The sequence below is a fragment of the Odontesthes bonariensis genome, chromosome 12, assembly GCF_027942865.1.
Source record: "Odontesthes bonariensis isolate fOdoBon6 chromosome 12, fOdoBon6.hap1, whole genome shotgun sequence".
In the NCBI taxonomy this organism is placed as follows: domain Eukaryota; kingdom Metazoa; phylum Chordata; class Actinopteri; order Atheriniformes; family Atherinopsidae; genus Odontesthes; species Odontesthes bonariensis.
The window spans coordinates 14,311,964-14,330,527 of record NC_134517.1 but is presented as its reverse complement, the minus strand read 5'-3'; the positions used below and the strand labels follow the sequence as shown (position 1 = coordinate 14,330,527).

The 18,564-nt window shown below is 38.0% G+C and overlaps 1 protein-coding gene across 1 annotated transcript in view; it reads left to right on the top strand.

Annotated features, from left to right (window-relative positions):
* Positions 1 to 798: 798 nt before the first annotated feature.
* Positions 799 to 18,564, top strand: part of itprid2 (ITPR interacting domain containing 2) — a 59,087-nt gene continuing 41,321 nt past the window's right edge. Inside the window, exons 1-3 of the mRNA XM_075479180.1 lie at positions 799 to 914; positions 15,883 to 15,998; positions 16,365 to 16,508. Of these exons, the coding sequence (XP_075335295.1) occupies positions 15,956 to 15,998; positions 16,365 to 16,508 (187 nt within the window). The 5' untranslated portion in view covers positions 799 to 914; positions 15,883 to 15,955. The remainder of the gene's footprint in view (positions 915 to 15,882; positions 15,999 to 16,364; positions 16,509 to 18,564) is intronic.

The following is an 18,564-nucleotide window of genomic DNA, read 5'->3' as shown; positions in this document are numbered from 1 at the left end:
TCTCCAGTCGTTTGAGTAATATATTGTATCAACTGTATCAAATGCAGCAAGAAATATGTATAGAAATCATACAAGATATATATAGATATACAAAATATTATGCATCCATCCATTTTCTGTAGCAACTTAATCCAACTCAGGGGTCCTGAAGCCTACCCAATCGGCAGAGAAGCAAGATAAACCCTGGATGGGTCACTATTAAAGTAACATAATTTGAATATAAATAAACAAAAATAAAACACGTTTACAAATGAGATAACTAGAAAAACTAAAGTATTGTGCAGTGAATAAGAGAAACTGCAAAAAGCAGAGATGGAGGAATGTTGCAGTGACAACACAAAAAATAGTTAGTGCACAGTTAAAGTTAATTGCACATTGATGTAAAAGATATCGCGCAATAGGAGTCAGGTGCAAAGCTGCTGAAGACGTCAGATTTTGATGTAAAAAGATTAATTTGGTTTCATGTTCACTGACGACCAAATAACTTTGCAGAAACTCCATGTGTCATCTGAGGTTTTCTGATTCTAAATCAGATCAATCTGAGGAAGAAGCACATTTGATAAAACAGTTTAATGGAAAATGAGATCAACGCACTTGGATATTTGAACAAAACCAGAACCACAAGACGGAGGAGCTCTTGCCACATTGACAATCAAATGAAAAGGAAAAAAGAAAAAAGCTGTGGCCTGTATTAGCGGCAGCGGTCCTGCAGGTGTCGCGCTTTCTCCGCCGCAGCCTGCAGAGGACACACCTCTACTTCTCCCCCCCCTCCTCCTCCCCCTCCTCCTCATCCACGCTGCTGCTGCTGGTGGTTTCAGGAAGCGGAAGAAGGAAAGCTGGAGTATTTTTTAGAAAAGTTTGGACAGTTTTGACAGTTTGGGACCAGAGACGCAGACAAGCGGAGAAACATGATGGTGAGTAACCTGGGCCGCTGGTCCTGCTGCCCGCTGTGCAGCTGGTGTTTGTGCCCGTGGAGAGTTTCTTTCTTTCTTTCTTTCTTTTTTTTTTTTTTAAACTGCGGCTGCTGTCAGCGTGTCTTGCGTGTCAAACGGAACGACTTGACCAGCAAGTTGGGCTCATATGGAGGTGAAAAGTTTGGTGACGATTCAAAGAGGCTACGCACCTTTAAAATAAGGAGTTAAAGAAAGCCTGAGCGACAAGTATTCATCTTAAAGACCCTTTAAAAAAAAACATTTTTAAACCCTGGTGTGTGTTGTGAACTGTGGCGTTGTTGAGTAAAACAGGCTGAAGGGGCTCTTCAGCAGAAATTCCTGCCAACACATTGAACTCTTCCTGATGTTGCTGTTAATCATCTAAAAGTATATTCAGCTCCCACGTTCTGCTTTTGATCCTTTAAGGACGTAGCTCGATATTTGGAGGAAACCTCTTGCAACTCACCCTCATCCCCTTTATAGACAACTAAATTTAAGTTATTTCTGTGAAGTCTATCGCGAAGAACACTTCTTTTCCTGTTTCTCAAATAGTTTGTGTCCTTGTATATATCATAAAGAAACAACAGACAAGATGTTTTTTTTATATATTAGTCTTGATTGATGGAATTAACAGAGCTCGTTCCACTGTTGATTTAATTTTCACTGGATCTCGGATACCAATCATAAATGTCGTATTTATTTTAAAGCCAAAACTGCCTAAATATATCTGGTATCAGCTGTGTAACAAGTGGTTACGTTTTGACCTTTTTTTTAAATAAATAAATGTAATGGTCATTCATACATGCTTTTATGTCGTTTGAACAAATTAAGATATTCTTCAGTGTTTAACTTGGGCTTTAGGAAGCAACAATGGGGCTTACTAAAGGAAATAAATGGGAGATCAAATTATATTGAAAGAAACTGTTGGCTGCAGCTGGTCTTTTGTGATGAAATGAAACCAGCTTCACAGTAAGATGTTCTGTGTTGTTAGCACAACAAACAGAAATAATTAGGTGGAGGAGACTTCGTATTTGATGTTCTGATTCAAATTTCTTTAAAGTTTTGGAAAACCAAAACTGTTGCCCACATTGCCTGGGTGCTAAGGCTTGCCATAAGTATTGATTATTTATTTGAAGGAGGTTCAAGATTAGAAGTTCTGCTTAACGTGTCAACAGCGTTATTATATCATTATATCATTATATCCGAGCTAGGAAATTATCCTTTTAAAATGTGATCATCTACAAGCCAAGAACAATGTTGAAAGTCCCAAGTGACTCAGTAGTCTTTTTCTTTTTTTACTTCCTCTAAGATCTAACAGTAAATGTAAGAATTGACTGAAATTTAGCTGATTTGATTTAATAGGACTTTTTGCTCTAATGCGGCATGATCATAGATTGTAAATAAAATATGGACAAGGGGATGTCAGCCATTTGCTTGTAAAATGCTATTATGAAGCCTTGAGTTTAGCCTTTGTCCTTTGCCATTTTGGTCTTTTTTATGTGGTAGGGACAGAAAAGCATTAGGTTTAGTTCAATTAAGTTAATCTTTATCCTTAAAAATCATAAAGATTAACTCGATTCTGGAGTTATTTTCAGAAAATCCCCTGTATACTGATCAGAAGGAACTGATCTTGCTTTGTAATCTATATGGACTTGTGTGAAAATTGAATTGACTTGTGGTTGGTTTACGGCGCCCCAGGCGTCTTGGTATCGTCTTGGTCGTTGGGAAGAAAACTGAAATGTCTGAAGCGCTGGTATGCGCAGTTATAGCGCTATGTTGACGTTACAGTCCTCTCGCCCAATGACCAATGTGGTGAGCTTAATCGCAGCTTTATTGCTTCATGAAAGAAGTTGGTATTTTTGAAATGGGAGCCTGTTTGAGCCAATGTTGTTTTGGAGCCGGCACCTAGTGGTCTTTTGTGGGATTGCACTTTAAGACACTTCAAAATCAGCTTCACGTCTGACAGAGGACAATATTCGTTTTAGTTTACAGTTTATGAATATGATGGAAGTACTCAGTTGTTTGGCTCATGTGAAAGTCTTATCACAACTTAAAACTATCATGGCACTAGTAAAACTACTTAATTCCAAACCTCACTTAAGTAATGGAAAGTATTACCATCATGATGTGCTTTAAATGTAAAACAAGCCGAAAGAGGCTGTCCCAGTGTTTTTGTTTTATTTATTTTTTTTACCAATAGATTATTATTGATAATGCATTAACAGCCAAGTAGAATTTTGACCTCCCTTAGCATTTAGACTTTTTTTTTTTTAGCATTAAGATTAAGATCAGATTTTATTTTCATACATGCATATACACAAAAATTTTCCTCCGCCTTTAACCCATCCAGGTTGGCACCTGTTGACACACACATGCACAGGGTCACACACTCAGAGACAGATGCCAACCTGGAGCGGTGGGCAGCCATTCACAGCACCTGGGGAGCATGGGGGTACCTCGGGTATCAAGGGCACCTCGGCCGTGACAAGGAGGTAGACTGACACCCCTCCAGCTGTCAGTTCCACCAATCATTTTTCAGTGGCGAGAGTGGGAATTGAACCTGCCAACCTTCCGGTTATTGGACGACCGACTCTAACCACTGAGCCACGGCCGCCCTCTAATTTAGCAAGCTTTGTTGACTGAGGTGGAGTTGTTTATTCATTTCATGTCCTGTCAGGTGAGTTAATTTAGCCCATAGCATTTCACTGTCATAACATCATGCTTGATGGGTTATTAAAGTGTTGCCTGTTGTAAAGTAAAAACTTAGTGGAGGTGAAAGAACAGTAACTCCATCTGAATCAAAATAAATGCTGAATAAACTTCAAATACGTAAAGCACAAATACCTTTTTAACGGCAGTAAAGCAGAGAATTTGTGGAACTTGGTTGTGATGCAGTGCAGTACATTACCGAAGTAGATGATGTGAGGTCTTCCTCCGCTCCACTTCAAAAAATTTTCTAGGTGTTCCTTTCCGTTCTCTTGTTTTTTGGCCGCTATCTGTGTCGTTGACACGGTGTTCACAGGAACAAATTTGTCCCTTCCCCATTTGTGCCGTTCTTTAGCACCTTTCATAGGGGTTGCTGCGGTTCAAACTGTTTTACAGAAAGCAATTAATACGGCAGTTTGACACAAATGTACGTAACAAGGAAACCCAATACCTTTGTTTTTCTTTAAAAACAAACAAATAAGGAAATAATATTTATAGGGCTGGGCAACGATTAGCATTTTTAATCTAATTAATCACATGAGTTCCCTGATTAATCACAATTAATCGCATTTGTACGCAAAATCCAAAAATAAATTCAAAAGTAGTGTATAGCCTTTAGCATTTAGTTTTATTTTAAATGTGCTGCCATATGAATGAAAGTGCCATAACATTTGTTGTGCAAACACACTTTTAACATCAGCATCTTTCTGTAGTTTTTATGTTGAAGCCTCGCTCCACTGTCTGTTTCCTTGAATGACTTGCTGCTATCAGTTGTGTGTTTTGCCTTTAAGTGATATTTTAGACTGGAACTACTACGGTGAGAAGACAATTCAACTTGGCAGTGTTTACAGATGACAAACACGCGTTAAGGCGCGATAAAATAATTATCAGCGTTAAATAATCGATGCGTTAACGCGATAATGAGTTAACTCGCCCAGCCCTAAATATTTATATTTATATTATGCTAAATATGCAAAAGATGATGAGAAATTAAATGTTACTTGTGTTGAACAGATATTGAAACACATTTGAAACACATTTTAAGATGTGAAAACAGTAAATTAAGTGCGACCGCTGTCAAAAGAGGTGCTTCTTTTTGTTCAGTCTTTTTTTTTTAAGGATTGCAAATATGAACTTTTTTATTGATTATCTTGATGATAATTTTGGTACAAGAGGAACTAAGATCATTTCCTTCTAATAACAAGTAGAAGTCTTGAATTGATTATCTGACTTGGGTTAATGCAGAGGCAAAAAAACTTATTTCAAGTGTCAGAAATTTCTACTCACACTCTGTGTCTTAAAAGAGGTTGTTAGGTTACTGATTAAGTTGCACTTTATTGCTCAGAGCTGATTCTAAATACTAAATATTATTGCCTCACATTTTACAACTCGTTTTTAAAAAATCTGAATTATCACAGTGGTTTAACCTTTTGGAAAAATGCACAAGAGGAAGAACCACACAGGGGATTGTTTTTAGACGAATTAGTTTTTCAGTTTCTTAATATTCCAACATTTTTAAGCGAGTCAGGAGCACACAGAAACAGGCTCTGATTGTGTTGATGGTGATGTATGTTTACATTGATTTTTACCAGTCTCTTAATCTCCTCTTTTCTTGTTTAATCTGTTCATTGATTTTATCTTTTAAATGTCATGAAATGTTAAATATTTCCCCTGAGTTCTCTACATGACAAAGTATCACCCGGTGACAGTTTGGCATTTTTCGCCAGAGAAATTGTGCGGAAGATGAATTGACTGTCAGAACAGATACGTTTTTCACTGGTCGATTAATGGACCTTTTCTCAGAGTGTTTGGTTTTCGTCTGGTGACTTTCAAAGACGAAGACTTGAAATTCTTGTCTTTTTCTGTCTGGAAACGCTTTGGGGAATGAAACACAAATTGAGCAGAGGAGGAAATCTAATGTAGTAATTATGGGGATATTTTTGATGCAGACGTTAAAAATCTCACAAAGCAACTCATTGCTTTGAAAGGAGCAACTCTATTTGTGCAGTTAGGAGAGTTGCAGGGGAATAGGAGTCTGTCTTGCATTAAATCTTAGATGATTATGGATCATCTTACATCCGGCTTCAACATGGATATGATGATATTAACTGGCTGAAAAGGCAGATGAATAAAGTCTGAATAAACAGTTCATACAGAAGTGGAACAGAGAACTACATGAGATGTCATCTTTTGAGTTAGAGTTTAAGTTTAAAAAGAATCATCTGTGATCTCAGGTTCTTTAAGATACAGAGGGTTAAGCGGGAAAGACAGAAGCTGTGATAAATATGAAAATAACTCGGTTTACAAAAAGAACACAGTATGTAATAAAAGTATTATGATCATTCTCCATTTATGTTTAAATTGGTTCTGTTGTTGCAGTTTGAGAATGCTACATGTAAACTGTATTATTTCTTTTAGATTTGTGTTAAGACCTAACCCTTTAAGTGAATTAGATCAGATATCACTCTGCCTGCCTGCCTGCCCTGACTGTGCATTTGTGTTGTTTTCACTTCATACCATTTCATGGGGTTGAGAGTGGAACGATGTCATATGAAACAAACTTCTCTGTAGATCCAGGTCCAGTGGGCTTCAAATGGCTCCAGCATTAATGGGAGCAAAACACCTGGATGGACACTTATTATTGAGAATGCTGTGGTCGCTGTCAGGGCAACAAAAATGGGCACAGCTCACATTTTCCATACAGAAACAAACACTAACCAACTGTAATGACTCTCGTAGAGGCTCTGAAACCAACGGCAACAACTCGCAGACAAAAAGAGAGGAGTCTGATCAACTTTCTTTTGTGTTTGTGTGTTTTTGTGTGTTGTTTACATCCCCCACTAGAGTCAAAATAAGCAAACTAGCTCCACTACTCCAAAGTCGTGATATCAGGAACACATCGTGCAGGATACAGTTTGATGTCATTAACTTCATGTTGTCGTAGTGACTCACCTGCTCTCTGGAAGGTAGAGATATACTGGACCAGTAAGTTTTTACCCACAGAGCAGTAATAATAAACCAGCTACTACACGCAATGGGAACGGCTTTAATCTGCTTGCTTTAGTGGGTGTACCCTTATTTAAAACTAAACAAAAAAACTATATAAACAAAGATATAATTCAATGCAGTCATAAAAGTGCCGATATTACATTGTTAAAATACTCTTATTAAAAGTAGAGTAACGCCATTATCAGAAAAGTATGCTGGAATTATAAAAAGTAAAAAGTCTTCACACCTGTGTGCAGATATACAGTACACTTATACTAAAAAGTGTCATTTTCATTCTAATTAAAGTTTCTTGAACTCGGAGAATTCCTGTAAAGCACAGGTACATGATATCAAATGTGTGTATACAAATATTTCTATTTCTAGAAATATATATTTTTTAGAAGTTTTCTAAAATTCAGCACAAACTTGAATTGTAATTTGTAAAGTTTGAACCTTCGTTTAACATGCATAGGTACAAAGGAATTTCTTTTCAGCGGTCGAATAGACCAGCGTCATTATATTTAAGAAATTCAAACAAATCTGGAATTTGATTTAGTAACGAAATGGAGAAATGTTTTTTTGTCATGTCACTGAAACTTTCTTTAATGACACTTTTTAATGGTTTTGGGACTTAGGATACTAATTGTTGGAGGAAGCTGTGTCCATTGTTGCTAATTTATTTTTATCTTTTTTTTTTTTTTTTTTGCTGAAGATCTCAGAGCCTCAACAGTCTGTGGTTGCTGTTGTCTGATTGTCGTTTTCACGATGCACCATAATAGCAGGGATATGTGTCTGGGAAGGAGCACAGAATGAGTTTTTTTTTTTTTCTGCTGAATATAGCCACGAACGTCCCAGTTAAAGATCTCATCTTGATGGTACCATATGTCTATAAAATACTTCTCCAAATACTTCTCTGCATCAATAGTATCTTCACAAATTAAGTCATCCATACCATAGGCACAGATTCACCGCCATACATCAGTTGCCAGCTTTTGCACCTTTCTCTGACAACAGCCTGCTTGGTCTTTCCTATCTTCGACACTTTAGAATCTGATGTCCATTTTTCCCAAAAGCAGCTGAAATGTGAACTCATCTGACCACAGAACACGCCTCCACCGTCCATCTGCAATGAACAACTGCCCACTGATTTTGGAATTGTTTCTGTACACAGTTGATATATGGTTTCCTGTTTGTGTGATGGATTCTCAGGTAACATTTCTAGGTGCTGTGGTGAGTGAAAATATTTTTTCAAGTTACTCTCAAGCACATGTAGCTATACTGATCACCGTGGCATGATGGTTTTCCAAGTGTCATGTGCATCCAGTAGTGGTTTCCCGCCCCTTATGCACTGAGATTTTCCCTAACTTCCTGAATCTTTTCAAAACGTTATGGTCTGTACATGTTGAAAAAACAATATTTTCTCCAATTTTGCTTTGAAATATGTATTTTTTCAAACTGATTGATGGTGCTCTGACAGAAAGTGGCACAAAGTGGTGGGTCAAGACCTTTTGTAAATTCACCTTTTACACCCAATCCTCTCACCTGAATCTTCCAGAACAGATTTACTTTGATGCATCAAATTTCAAAATTGTTTAAATTTTATAAATAATGCAAAGATAATAAGTGAGAGCACTGGAAATCATTTGATTTCTACTTGTATTAAAGGTAAAAAAAAAAAAAGGAAAAAAAAAAGAATTGGTACTTTACCTTTTTTGTACAATTTGAAAATGAAATGTTCGCGCATGGTTATTTTCCCCCTCTAGTTACGTCTCGTGTTTCATGACTGAACCAAAGTAGAACACCTCTTGGATACTTTAGGCATAATTTAGCTGTATTTTGGTGATCATGGATAGAATAGAAGTCAAGTCTTTAAGTGTTGTCCTGCAGTTTTCTCTATCACTGAAACTGGACTCAACTCTGTTGATGGTGTTCCATTCGTGCTGTCCTGAACTCCGAGTCTGGCTTCTGTCAGAGTAGACAGGTTAACTTAACAGTTAGGCTGAATACTCATGCAGTCAGTGGGGTCATCCTTTTCTTTCAGTGACATCCAGTTTACAGTGAAATAAAACACAGGCCAGCCACAAAATCCTCACTTTTTCAAATGGTTTATTACACAGGTATGTAACATAGATTTACGGTTGCTTACGTATGATAATACTCAGAACATGCAGGGATTATTAATATCAATTACTTCCCACGGCTAAATTTACATTTATTACCTTTTATCACACCTAACTTCCCCCAAATAATACATTCTTCTCCATTATTTAGTGGTCTGCATCATATTTAATCATTTCGCTTTATTATGTTAGCTGCTGCAGTTCTTCTTTGAGTTGACTAAGTTTAGTCACTTTTTCAGTTTCTTATTTCATAGTTGCTCGATCAAGTTTTTGGTTATGGAATTTGTTTCCAAAGTAAATTGATATTAATTTGCAGAATAATTTTTTAACACAGTAGTACTTAAAACCACAGGAAGCCCTGAGAAATGCTCTGTAAATCTGCATAAGTATGACCTAAACATAGATTTAAAAAAAAAAAAAGCAAACATTTAAACAAATGAGGCTTAAATTGTCCAGTACATTTAGGGTTAAATTAGAGTCGGGTGTTTTTTATTCAAGGTGAAGATGAGCATGTGTAAGTGGGCACTTTAAGACCACATGGACATTCCAGAAATCTGTTGGAAAAAGGCTTTGTGTTATATTCTTAGAAAGATAAAAACTGCATTCTGGTATTCGACTCTCCGTGAAACATGGTGGTTGTGATTTACGTTTACTCAAGTCGTTCTGAAGACGCTTTCATCCAAAGTGGCTTTCAGTACAATTTAAAATGGGAAAAAAAAAAAAAAACGAGCCTACTCCATAAGGGCTAAATCTATTTCAGTCTATTCAAAGGCACAAGTGTGCAAAAGATGTGCAGAGATTATTGGAGGTAGAGAGGGCATCCCTGCTCTGATAGCGTTTGGTAGTTTGTTCCACCAGTGTGAAACCACAAATGAGAACTCGTACATAGGGATGGCATAACCAGATGACCTTACTGAAATGAACACAGTGGTAAAGAAGAAGCAAACACAAGAAGCTATGTGAGCAGATTGCTGAGTCTAAGGAGGTGGTGTATATTGCAAAGAGAAAGTGTCTGGTACCTAGACTTGGGATACCCCATTTGAGAGGTGATGGGGTGCACACATTTGTCCTTGCCATTAACACCTTGAAAGAACATACATTTAGGTAAGGTTCAAGCCAAGAGCGTGCCATGCCTCAGATTCCGAGAATACAGGTGGAGGAATGGAATAACTTAAAAACTGCTGAAGCGTCTATAACATTTGTGAATCCTGGTACAACAGTAGGAGAAATGTAGTGAAGGAATTTGGTGGGAATTAAGTGGCCATATAGTAGGACTGTCAGGAGTTTTAATACCTTGCTCTCTATGAGAGAGATGTATGATGGAAATTACGCACCACTGACAAGCGTAATCACACAGGACATGTGACAGGACTTCTGCTTATTTTAATTTTTTTGTGGATCTTCCATTCATAAAGAGAGGACTGGCCTTGAAGGATGATGCATCTTTAACCAAAGAAGAGTGGTTATCACTTGGTATATCAGAGAATTGACTGCTCTGTGAAATTGCAATTGTAGTTTAACTGTATGAAAATTGCTTGTGAGAATAGGAATGTTTGGAGTTTAGTTTTAAATGTAAACACAGTTGTAATGGATTTCAGATTATAAGGTAGCCTAGCAAGCCAGACCCGTACAGCAAGGAGCAAATTCCATTTGCGGCCGCTAGGGGCGTCTAGATTTCTAGGCTAATTATAAGGTGGTTTAGCAGCTAAACTGTTCACGAGTCTGGCGGTTTGTCCTTTAAAAGATCTGTAGCCCCTGCCTGATGGCAACACATGAACCAAGCAATGCGCAGGTTGTGAACAATCAAAGAAGGTTTTTGGTCCTGGAAATGTAGCGGGTGTTAGCCATGTCTTCCACAGCGGAAAAGGAGCAGTTCCGAGGAAACCGACCAACATCACAGAAGTGGAAGTTGATCTATACAGACAGGCTCTAATTCTTTCAAACTGACATGCAAGATTGATGGAAATGTTTAGCTGCAGTAATTGCTGCACAAACAACCCACACCAGCATACCTTTGTCACTCACAGATATCCGTTATTAGATTATTATCCTTAACTAATCACGTGCAACATATTTCTTTAATCAGGTTCTCTTTACGTAATTTCGGCACTTGTGTGAAAAACGTTAAAGCATCACTATTTGTGTAGGAAAAGTGTGAATCCACTGCATCTTTACCAGTTGGTAATCATAAGAGTTTGAATAGGGGCAACTGGACTTCATTTTAGATCTTGAAGACGTTTCACCTCTGGTGGTGAAAGTTGAGTTGCCCTTATTCAAGTTCTTATGATTACCATGACCTGGTTATAAACCAATCAGTCAAAACGTAAAAAAAAACTGACAGATAAAGTGAGCAACACTTCTCATCTTGATCCGATGCAATGTTCTGCTGGGAAAAACTGCATTCCGGGACACAGATTTAACTTTGACATCTGCCTAAACTTTTCTACAGGCCCATCACCCCCATAGCCATACAGTATGGCAGTTCTGCTACCCTAACAAGCAGCTCTCTGCAGAGGGACAGCCCTGAGCCTTGAAAAAACAGCTTAGTAAAGGCTAAAAAGCATGTCAAAGAGACTGAGGTGTTCCCCTGACCTCTAAACTCTCTAGATACCAATCTGATGGGATCTGATGGCATCTGTGCGTTAACTGGTTAGAGCCCTTTTGGCAGCATAATGTTATGGCTGATCGGTAAATATGGACCTAGTGACTGCATCGTTAATGTGATTTAGGCTTCATGTTGCTATTTAATGCTCTTCACAGCTTCTCAGTCTGATGTAAGTCCTACTTTGGTGGAGGTTTTGTGACTCAGCTGCTGACTGAACTTGGTGGGAAAGAGCTGTATCACCTGTCAATAATTAACAGGTTAATTTTTCATAACATTGACATATTTTTGTTTAAGCTTATTTAAATGCACTTATCTTCGCCACTCAGCTCCTCTGTTGATGGTTTGATACTTTTATCACCATTTAAGTCATTTTAAGAGGACATACTGTACTTCTTCTTTACAAATTGACACAGTTTCCTGAGTATCTGCGACATACTTTGGTCAAAACACCACAGAGATGGTACAGCTGCTTCTTTTTACTGACACTGACACTGATACTGATATATTTACAATCCTGTTCATACTGGCTACTTTAAGTGCTTGGAGTGACCCACTGGACTTTTGTCCACACCTCTCCTCCACAAGGTCTTTATTTCTTGAGATCAGTTGTAACCAGTTACCTTTGACGCATATTATAATTTTGTAATTTCATTGTGAAATACTTACATTCCTCTTGTCCACAGTTTGACAACAGGCAGTTGATACCGATCTCAGTTTCAGGTACTATCTTGTGGCGAATTGTGTTGAAATGGCCCAGGTTGTAAAAATACTGCACCATAGAATGTAAAGGCCAGGAGACACATTTATTCTCCAGTCAAAAATCAGTAGTATCGTAATTCTCCAGTCACATATTTGATCCATAGACCCTGGACTTCACTGTTGTTCCATTAATTTGTGTTTTAGTTAAGTTTTTAGCGGCTAATGTTTAGAACTGTTATCCATATGGCCTACTTTTCACCAAAGTTAAAAAGTTTGTCTTAGTAATTGTGGTTCTGCTAATGCACGCTGGACCACTGCACGGTGGTTAGCAGTCGCCTCACAGAAAGAGGGTTCCAGGTTCGAATCCCGGCTGGGGCCTTTCTGTGTGGAGTTTGCATGCTCTCACCGTGTTCTCTCTGTGGGTTCTCTCGGGGGTATTCCGGCTTCTTCCCACCGGCTGTGTGTCTCGTTTGTCTCTAGGAGGGTATACCCTGCCTCTTGCCTCCACCCTTTCGCAACCCTAAATTGGATTATGCATGTATAGAAAATGGATGGTTGGTTCTACTGATGATGGATTTGATGACCAATGGAAAATCAAAGTTTCTTCTTCTGACTGAGGAAAGAAAACATGTTCATTAGAAGTTGAAATTTCTAGTTGGGACATGATTTGACATTAAACACAGAACTGGTTGAGAAATCTTAACTGAAGAAAAAGCAAGAGTGAAAGACTTTCCGCCTCTGATGCAGCGTGATTTGACATTTAAGTTGAATAGAGGTAAAGATGTGGAGGCTAGATAATTCTCCTGTGAGTTGGTAGTGTTGCGGGATACCTCCTAAAAATCTGAAAAGCTCTCTGAATGAGATATTCTAAAAACCTAAGAGGACCCGAACAAAGAATTTTAGGGCTGGTAGTGACTTCAAACACAAGTGTCTCCTTTAATCTCTGTTGTTGTTCATAAAAACAAAGATTTTTTAGGCCTCCTTTAAATCTGAGAGCTGAAAAAGAAAAAAAAAAGACTAGTACTATTTGCTTATTGCTGCTGCTGATGATGATAAGCTTACCTTCTGCTAAAGTGTAAAATGCTACTGCGGTCAACTGCCTCTCGGCACGCTGTTGGTGTACGTGTTGTTGTTTTTCCAGTTTTGTTTTGCATTTTCAAGAGAAAGATCTAAAAATACATCTGTCTTTCCCTCCCCTCTATCTTGCTCTCTTGGACAGGAAGTTGTTCTGTTCTTCTCTCTAAACACTTGTTTCCTGTTTCACACGTTCTCGTTTAGATTTGGCTGCACGCTCCTCTGGGTTTTTCTCTGTTCTGTCCTCTCCTTCCTCTCATTCCTCCTCCTTCACTCACTGACATTTAGGTTTTCTCTTTGTGTTTTTATAGCAGGAGCTCATGTCCTATGTCCAGTCAGCTGAATGCACAGAATCGCATGTTCACATTTGCACACTGTTAATTTTCCCTTTCATGTGCGGTGAAAATCTCTGCTGCAGACCCTGGCTGCTATGCAGAGTGGAGACAGACAAAAGTTAAAATAACAATAAGCATATGTTTTTTCCATGTTATAACAATATATTAAATGAAATACAGATGTCAACTCTGTAAAGTATTAGATTTTTACAAAGTCCTTGTTACTGAACTAAAGCAGGTTTGAGTTGCAGAATGAATAAGTACTTATTGTGCAGACTCGTGTTTTTATTTGAAGGCATTAACATCCAACATGGACTATTGTTGGTTATTTCTCGTACTATTTCTTTATCGGTTATCCATGAGAAAGGTCTCATTCAAAGTGTGGCTTTTGTATTTGAAAGTTGGATGAATCGGCCCATCCTAATGCTGCAAAAACAGCAGATATGTTAGAAAGAAACCCATCGGAAAAACACACCGGTGACTTGGAACACGCACAAAGTCTAGCTAAATGAAGAACTTGATGTCTGCCATAAAGGGAAGACGTCATGGGAGCAAATACAGAGGGGGTCCTCCACAAAACGTCGAGAATAGAAAGGCACTTTTCCAAAAAATATCTTAAAAAGCCAGCCTGCAGCATTGTTTGATGGATAGAAAAAGATATGTCGGTACCAGAATTATGAGAAGTACATATCTGATATCAACCAAATAAATCTGCATTTCACAAACTGAAGAAAAACCTGCAGTGAAGGCTGGAAATGCACTCTTTGGTGATGTCCATGGATTTCCAGATTTCAGGAAGTCATTACTTTTCTAGAGAAATTATGATTTTAAGCAAACTATTACAAATTAGAGTGATATTTAAGGTAATCTTAAAATGTCCATTCAGGAAAATGTTTGCTGACATGAGATCAATCTCAGCAAATCAAGTGAGAAGTTGGGTCACAATCGTCTATCTGCTGGCAATTAGAAAGAATTTAAAGGTGATTTGGTATTTTCCTGACCTTCCCACGACTATTTTTTATGTCCTGTGTAAGGTTTAAATCACTGAGGCATCATAGCTCAATAAAGCCACCATTTTGGTGTTTAACTTGGTCATTGACAGCTTTAAATCTCATCACAAAAGATTTATGTCTCATCCCTCCAGGATTTTGCATTTAACAAATGTTTAAACCTTAAGCTGGAGGATGTGTTTGCAGATTTAGTCAGCAACAGTTTAAATATTGTGTGACTAATATGAGAAACCTTGGTCTAAATCGATCAAAAAGATCAGGAATGATTTTAAAGTGCAACATCACTGTTGGCACTCAATCTTCCACGTCTTGCATTTAATTGCACTGTGCCAGAGTGATTCGTTTACTGGATGTGTTTCAGTCGTTTCCCTCAGCTTTGAATGTTTCCCCTAAAGCCGAATTCTGCTTCACTATTCCTTTTTTAGTGCTTACTGTCTTTTCATCATTGCTTCCATTTGTCTCTTTGGGCTGACTTTGTAAACAAACTACAGATGGGAGACAGCTTTTCTGACCCACTCTGCCGTGTGTGCAGAATTGTTTCAGGCCTTGACATTAAGCTCCCCTTTGGGCAAGTAACAGACATGTTTTACTTGCTCAGCAGCCAAATGCACTCGTCTGAAATGGGGGAAAAAAAGAAGGGAAAAAAATCAACAGTGATTTGGGCCAATTATAGGTGATTTATGTACAAAACATACCTTAGTTGTGAGGATTTGTTCAAGTACTGATGTGCTGCATTTAAGATCATAAAGAAACTTAGTGACATTTTTATGTTAATTTCTAGTTTCATCAATCCTTATTTTTATTTTTTTAAAGAGAAATATGGCCATTTGATTCTATCTGCACGGCATTCACACAGTTAAAGATAGAGAGGATTTTTTTTTCACCTGACTTTAACTTCAGAGATAAGTCAGTTAGCTGCTCTGCTTGTTAGAAAGCAGGCTGGTAACATAGGCTGTCTTTGTCCTGATTGTAGTGAACCCAGGGAAACTTCTCCGACCAACTCTGCAGGAATTTTTTTTTCCGCCGTTTCACTTTATTGTCTTGTCGTCCTGCTTTTTCATTCGTTTCTTTTCAGTTTTATTGGCTTTTCTCCACAAACTTGGTTAAACTTACATGGTTAGAAGGACATTTTCAACATAAACTCAGGTGGCCCCTTGTGCTGCAAGAGATTTTAAATTGCACAGAATGAGAACAACAGTCTGATTGGTAACGGTGTCGGCGTAAACCATCATGTATGGTTTAAAATATGGTCAAATAAATTAACGCATCGTATTTGTTTCAACTTGCCCAATCGGACAAATGCATGGACTCTCCGTGATATTTGGTTGCTCCGGCAAACTTTAAAATGTAGCCTTGTGTTTTATTAAGGTGCACTGTTCCTGTTAAATAAAAACTAGTCTTTGTCTTTTGCAGGTGTATTACCTGTGGCAAATGTTGCTGTAGAGTAGTCGGTCCTCGGGCTGACTGACCACCTACACGAGCAGACATGGAGAGTGGAGTTCTGGGAATGGAAAGTGGCACTGCTCCAGGTGGGCTGTCTTACTTTTACATATTTAAACTGCTGCTATTGGCCAATAACAAATGGAAATACACATTTATTATGTGGTGGAATTTCTGTGAAAATGTAACCGTTTAGACACATTGGAATTTGATTTAATCTTGCATGAATGCTGAGCCTTCAGTCGTGTTTTTTAACCTGGCTTGTAAACAAGACCAATGACATGACAGTTATCTGGGCGAGGACTCGTCGCTCCTCTCATCTCAACTCGTAAAGCTACACGTGTTTGAACTCACACATTTTGATTTCAGTTTTGTTGTGTTGATTAACTGCTAAACCTGACTAATAGATGTCTTCCTGACAAACATTTTGCTTGATTGATCCTTTGATCTTACAGTGAAGCCAGTCAGCATGGCCCATGTGCGGCGTCAGGCCTGGGCCAAGAGCAAAGACTCCAGTGGACAAGGAACACAATCAGAACACTGTGACCCCCAGCAGAGCCAGAGTAACGGGGACAACCAGAAAGTCTCAGAAGAACCAGGTGTGAATGAGCTAAAGTGTCAACAAAACTTAGTTGTATTTAAAAAAATGATTTAGGAATCTTGAAGTCATTGTCCAGTGCCAAAGTACTGAATAGGGCTCATTATCTGATGATTTTATCTCCGTTATGTCAGTTCTGTGTTACATAATGGCTGAAACAGACCCTCCATTTCAATTTTTTTTTTTTGTCCTCCAGAGAAAAAGCTCAGTTTCAACAGTTAAATCTCCCACTCATTCCATATTTAGATATTAGTTTTGATATAACATAATTTGTCTTTGTGTGAAGAACCAAAAAAAGTAAAATAAATGTGTTGTATAAACACTAATCGATATTAGAACTACTGACAGATGAAGCGAGTAACAGAGCTCTTCTTGTTACAATGCGATGTTCTGTTGCTAAAACCTTCATGCTGGCAAACACAAGGATTTTAACCTATTTGGGGAGGGCCCAAAGGACACGACAAAGAGTCTGAGGTGTTCATGTGTCCTCCACATTCCCCAGATACCGATCTGGTGGGATCTGATGGGATCTGTGGGAAGCAAGCCCAATCAACAGAAACCCTACCCCACAACCCAGAAGGCCCAAAGAAAATAATGCTAACATTCCAGATCAGCCGGGGTTCATTGTCCACAACCTGATTAGTTGGAGCACTTTTGGTGGTATGAGGAGGACCTATTCAATAATAGGCAGGTGGTTGTAATGTTACGGCTTATTGGGGGATGGTTTAACTCAACAAATATCCAATTCGTCGTGACCTCAGCACTCTCTCTCGCTGGTTGTGGTATTAAGATGAAGATTTATTCACTAAATATATACATCGAATTCTGTGTCAACACTCACCTTGTTTTCGTCCTCACTAGTCATGTGGCTTTAGGTTTGAAAGGTTTGATTGGTTGCTCTGCACGTTAACCCCATAAATATTCAATGTTGACTATACATTTTGGTGGTCTTTGTGTAAGCTGCCATGTTGTTGACATTTGTGAGAGATGTTGACACAGCTTTTAGTGCACTTTGGTTTGAGCAGTCATCTCCTTGACTGGACAAGATATAACCACTAGTAGTAGTGTTCCAAAATTATAATTCAATCAGCAACATGCCCCCCAATCTCATCAAATATTAGCATGTATGTAGCTTTTTTTTTTTGACAAATATCTTTATTGATTTTTTTCCTTTTAATTAACAAACAACCACATACAAAAACAAGACAACAAAAACAAAAACAAAAAAAGAAAAGAAAAGAAGGCACATTAACAGACATATTCATCAAGCACAACAGTAAGTAGATACAAAATCCGGAAATTAACATTAGTGAAGAAAGTAAAAAGAATAACATGAGCAGAATAAGAAGAAAAAAGAAAAGAAATTATACAATCTCCGACAAACCCCCTCCCTCCAAAAACTCCATAAACGAATCCCAGATCTTAACAAATGTGTTATATTTCCCCTTGATCAAATATGTTAATTTCTCCATGGCTATACAGTGTGAGAGTCCTTCAGCCCACATTTGCTTACTTGGCCTATACATAGATTTCCATGAGAGAGCGATTTTATGTTTAGCTTCAAGTATACGTATGTAGCTTTTAGCATAGGATGCGCTTAAGTCCTTCTCACACAGTGGTTACACTATTAAGTTTTTTTCCCTATGGTAATTCATACAGACAAAATAAAGGTTTATTGCTATATTGGTGTGTGCTTACAATATCTTGGTCAGTCTTTATCCTGCATCGTTATGATTTGAATTCTTCTAAATTCAGTACAGTTCAATTGATTAAGACTTTATTATTCCCCTAAAAGAAATTATATTGCTCTCGTGTAAACATTTATCATAGATATATGTCTGTTATGGGCAGATGATTAAATAAAATGGGGAAAAAATAGAAATTAGTTTTCCAATTTTTGGAAAAATTGTGGGGAAATTTTTAAGTCAAACCATATTTGAGGATTTCATGAGCCAACGTATTCTTGACTGTTTTTGCGTATGCGAACAAATCTAGTTCAAATACGATTAGTTAATTTTTCCTGGACTACAAGGGAGCTAAAAAAGGAAACCAGAAAC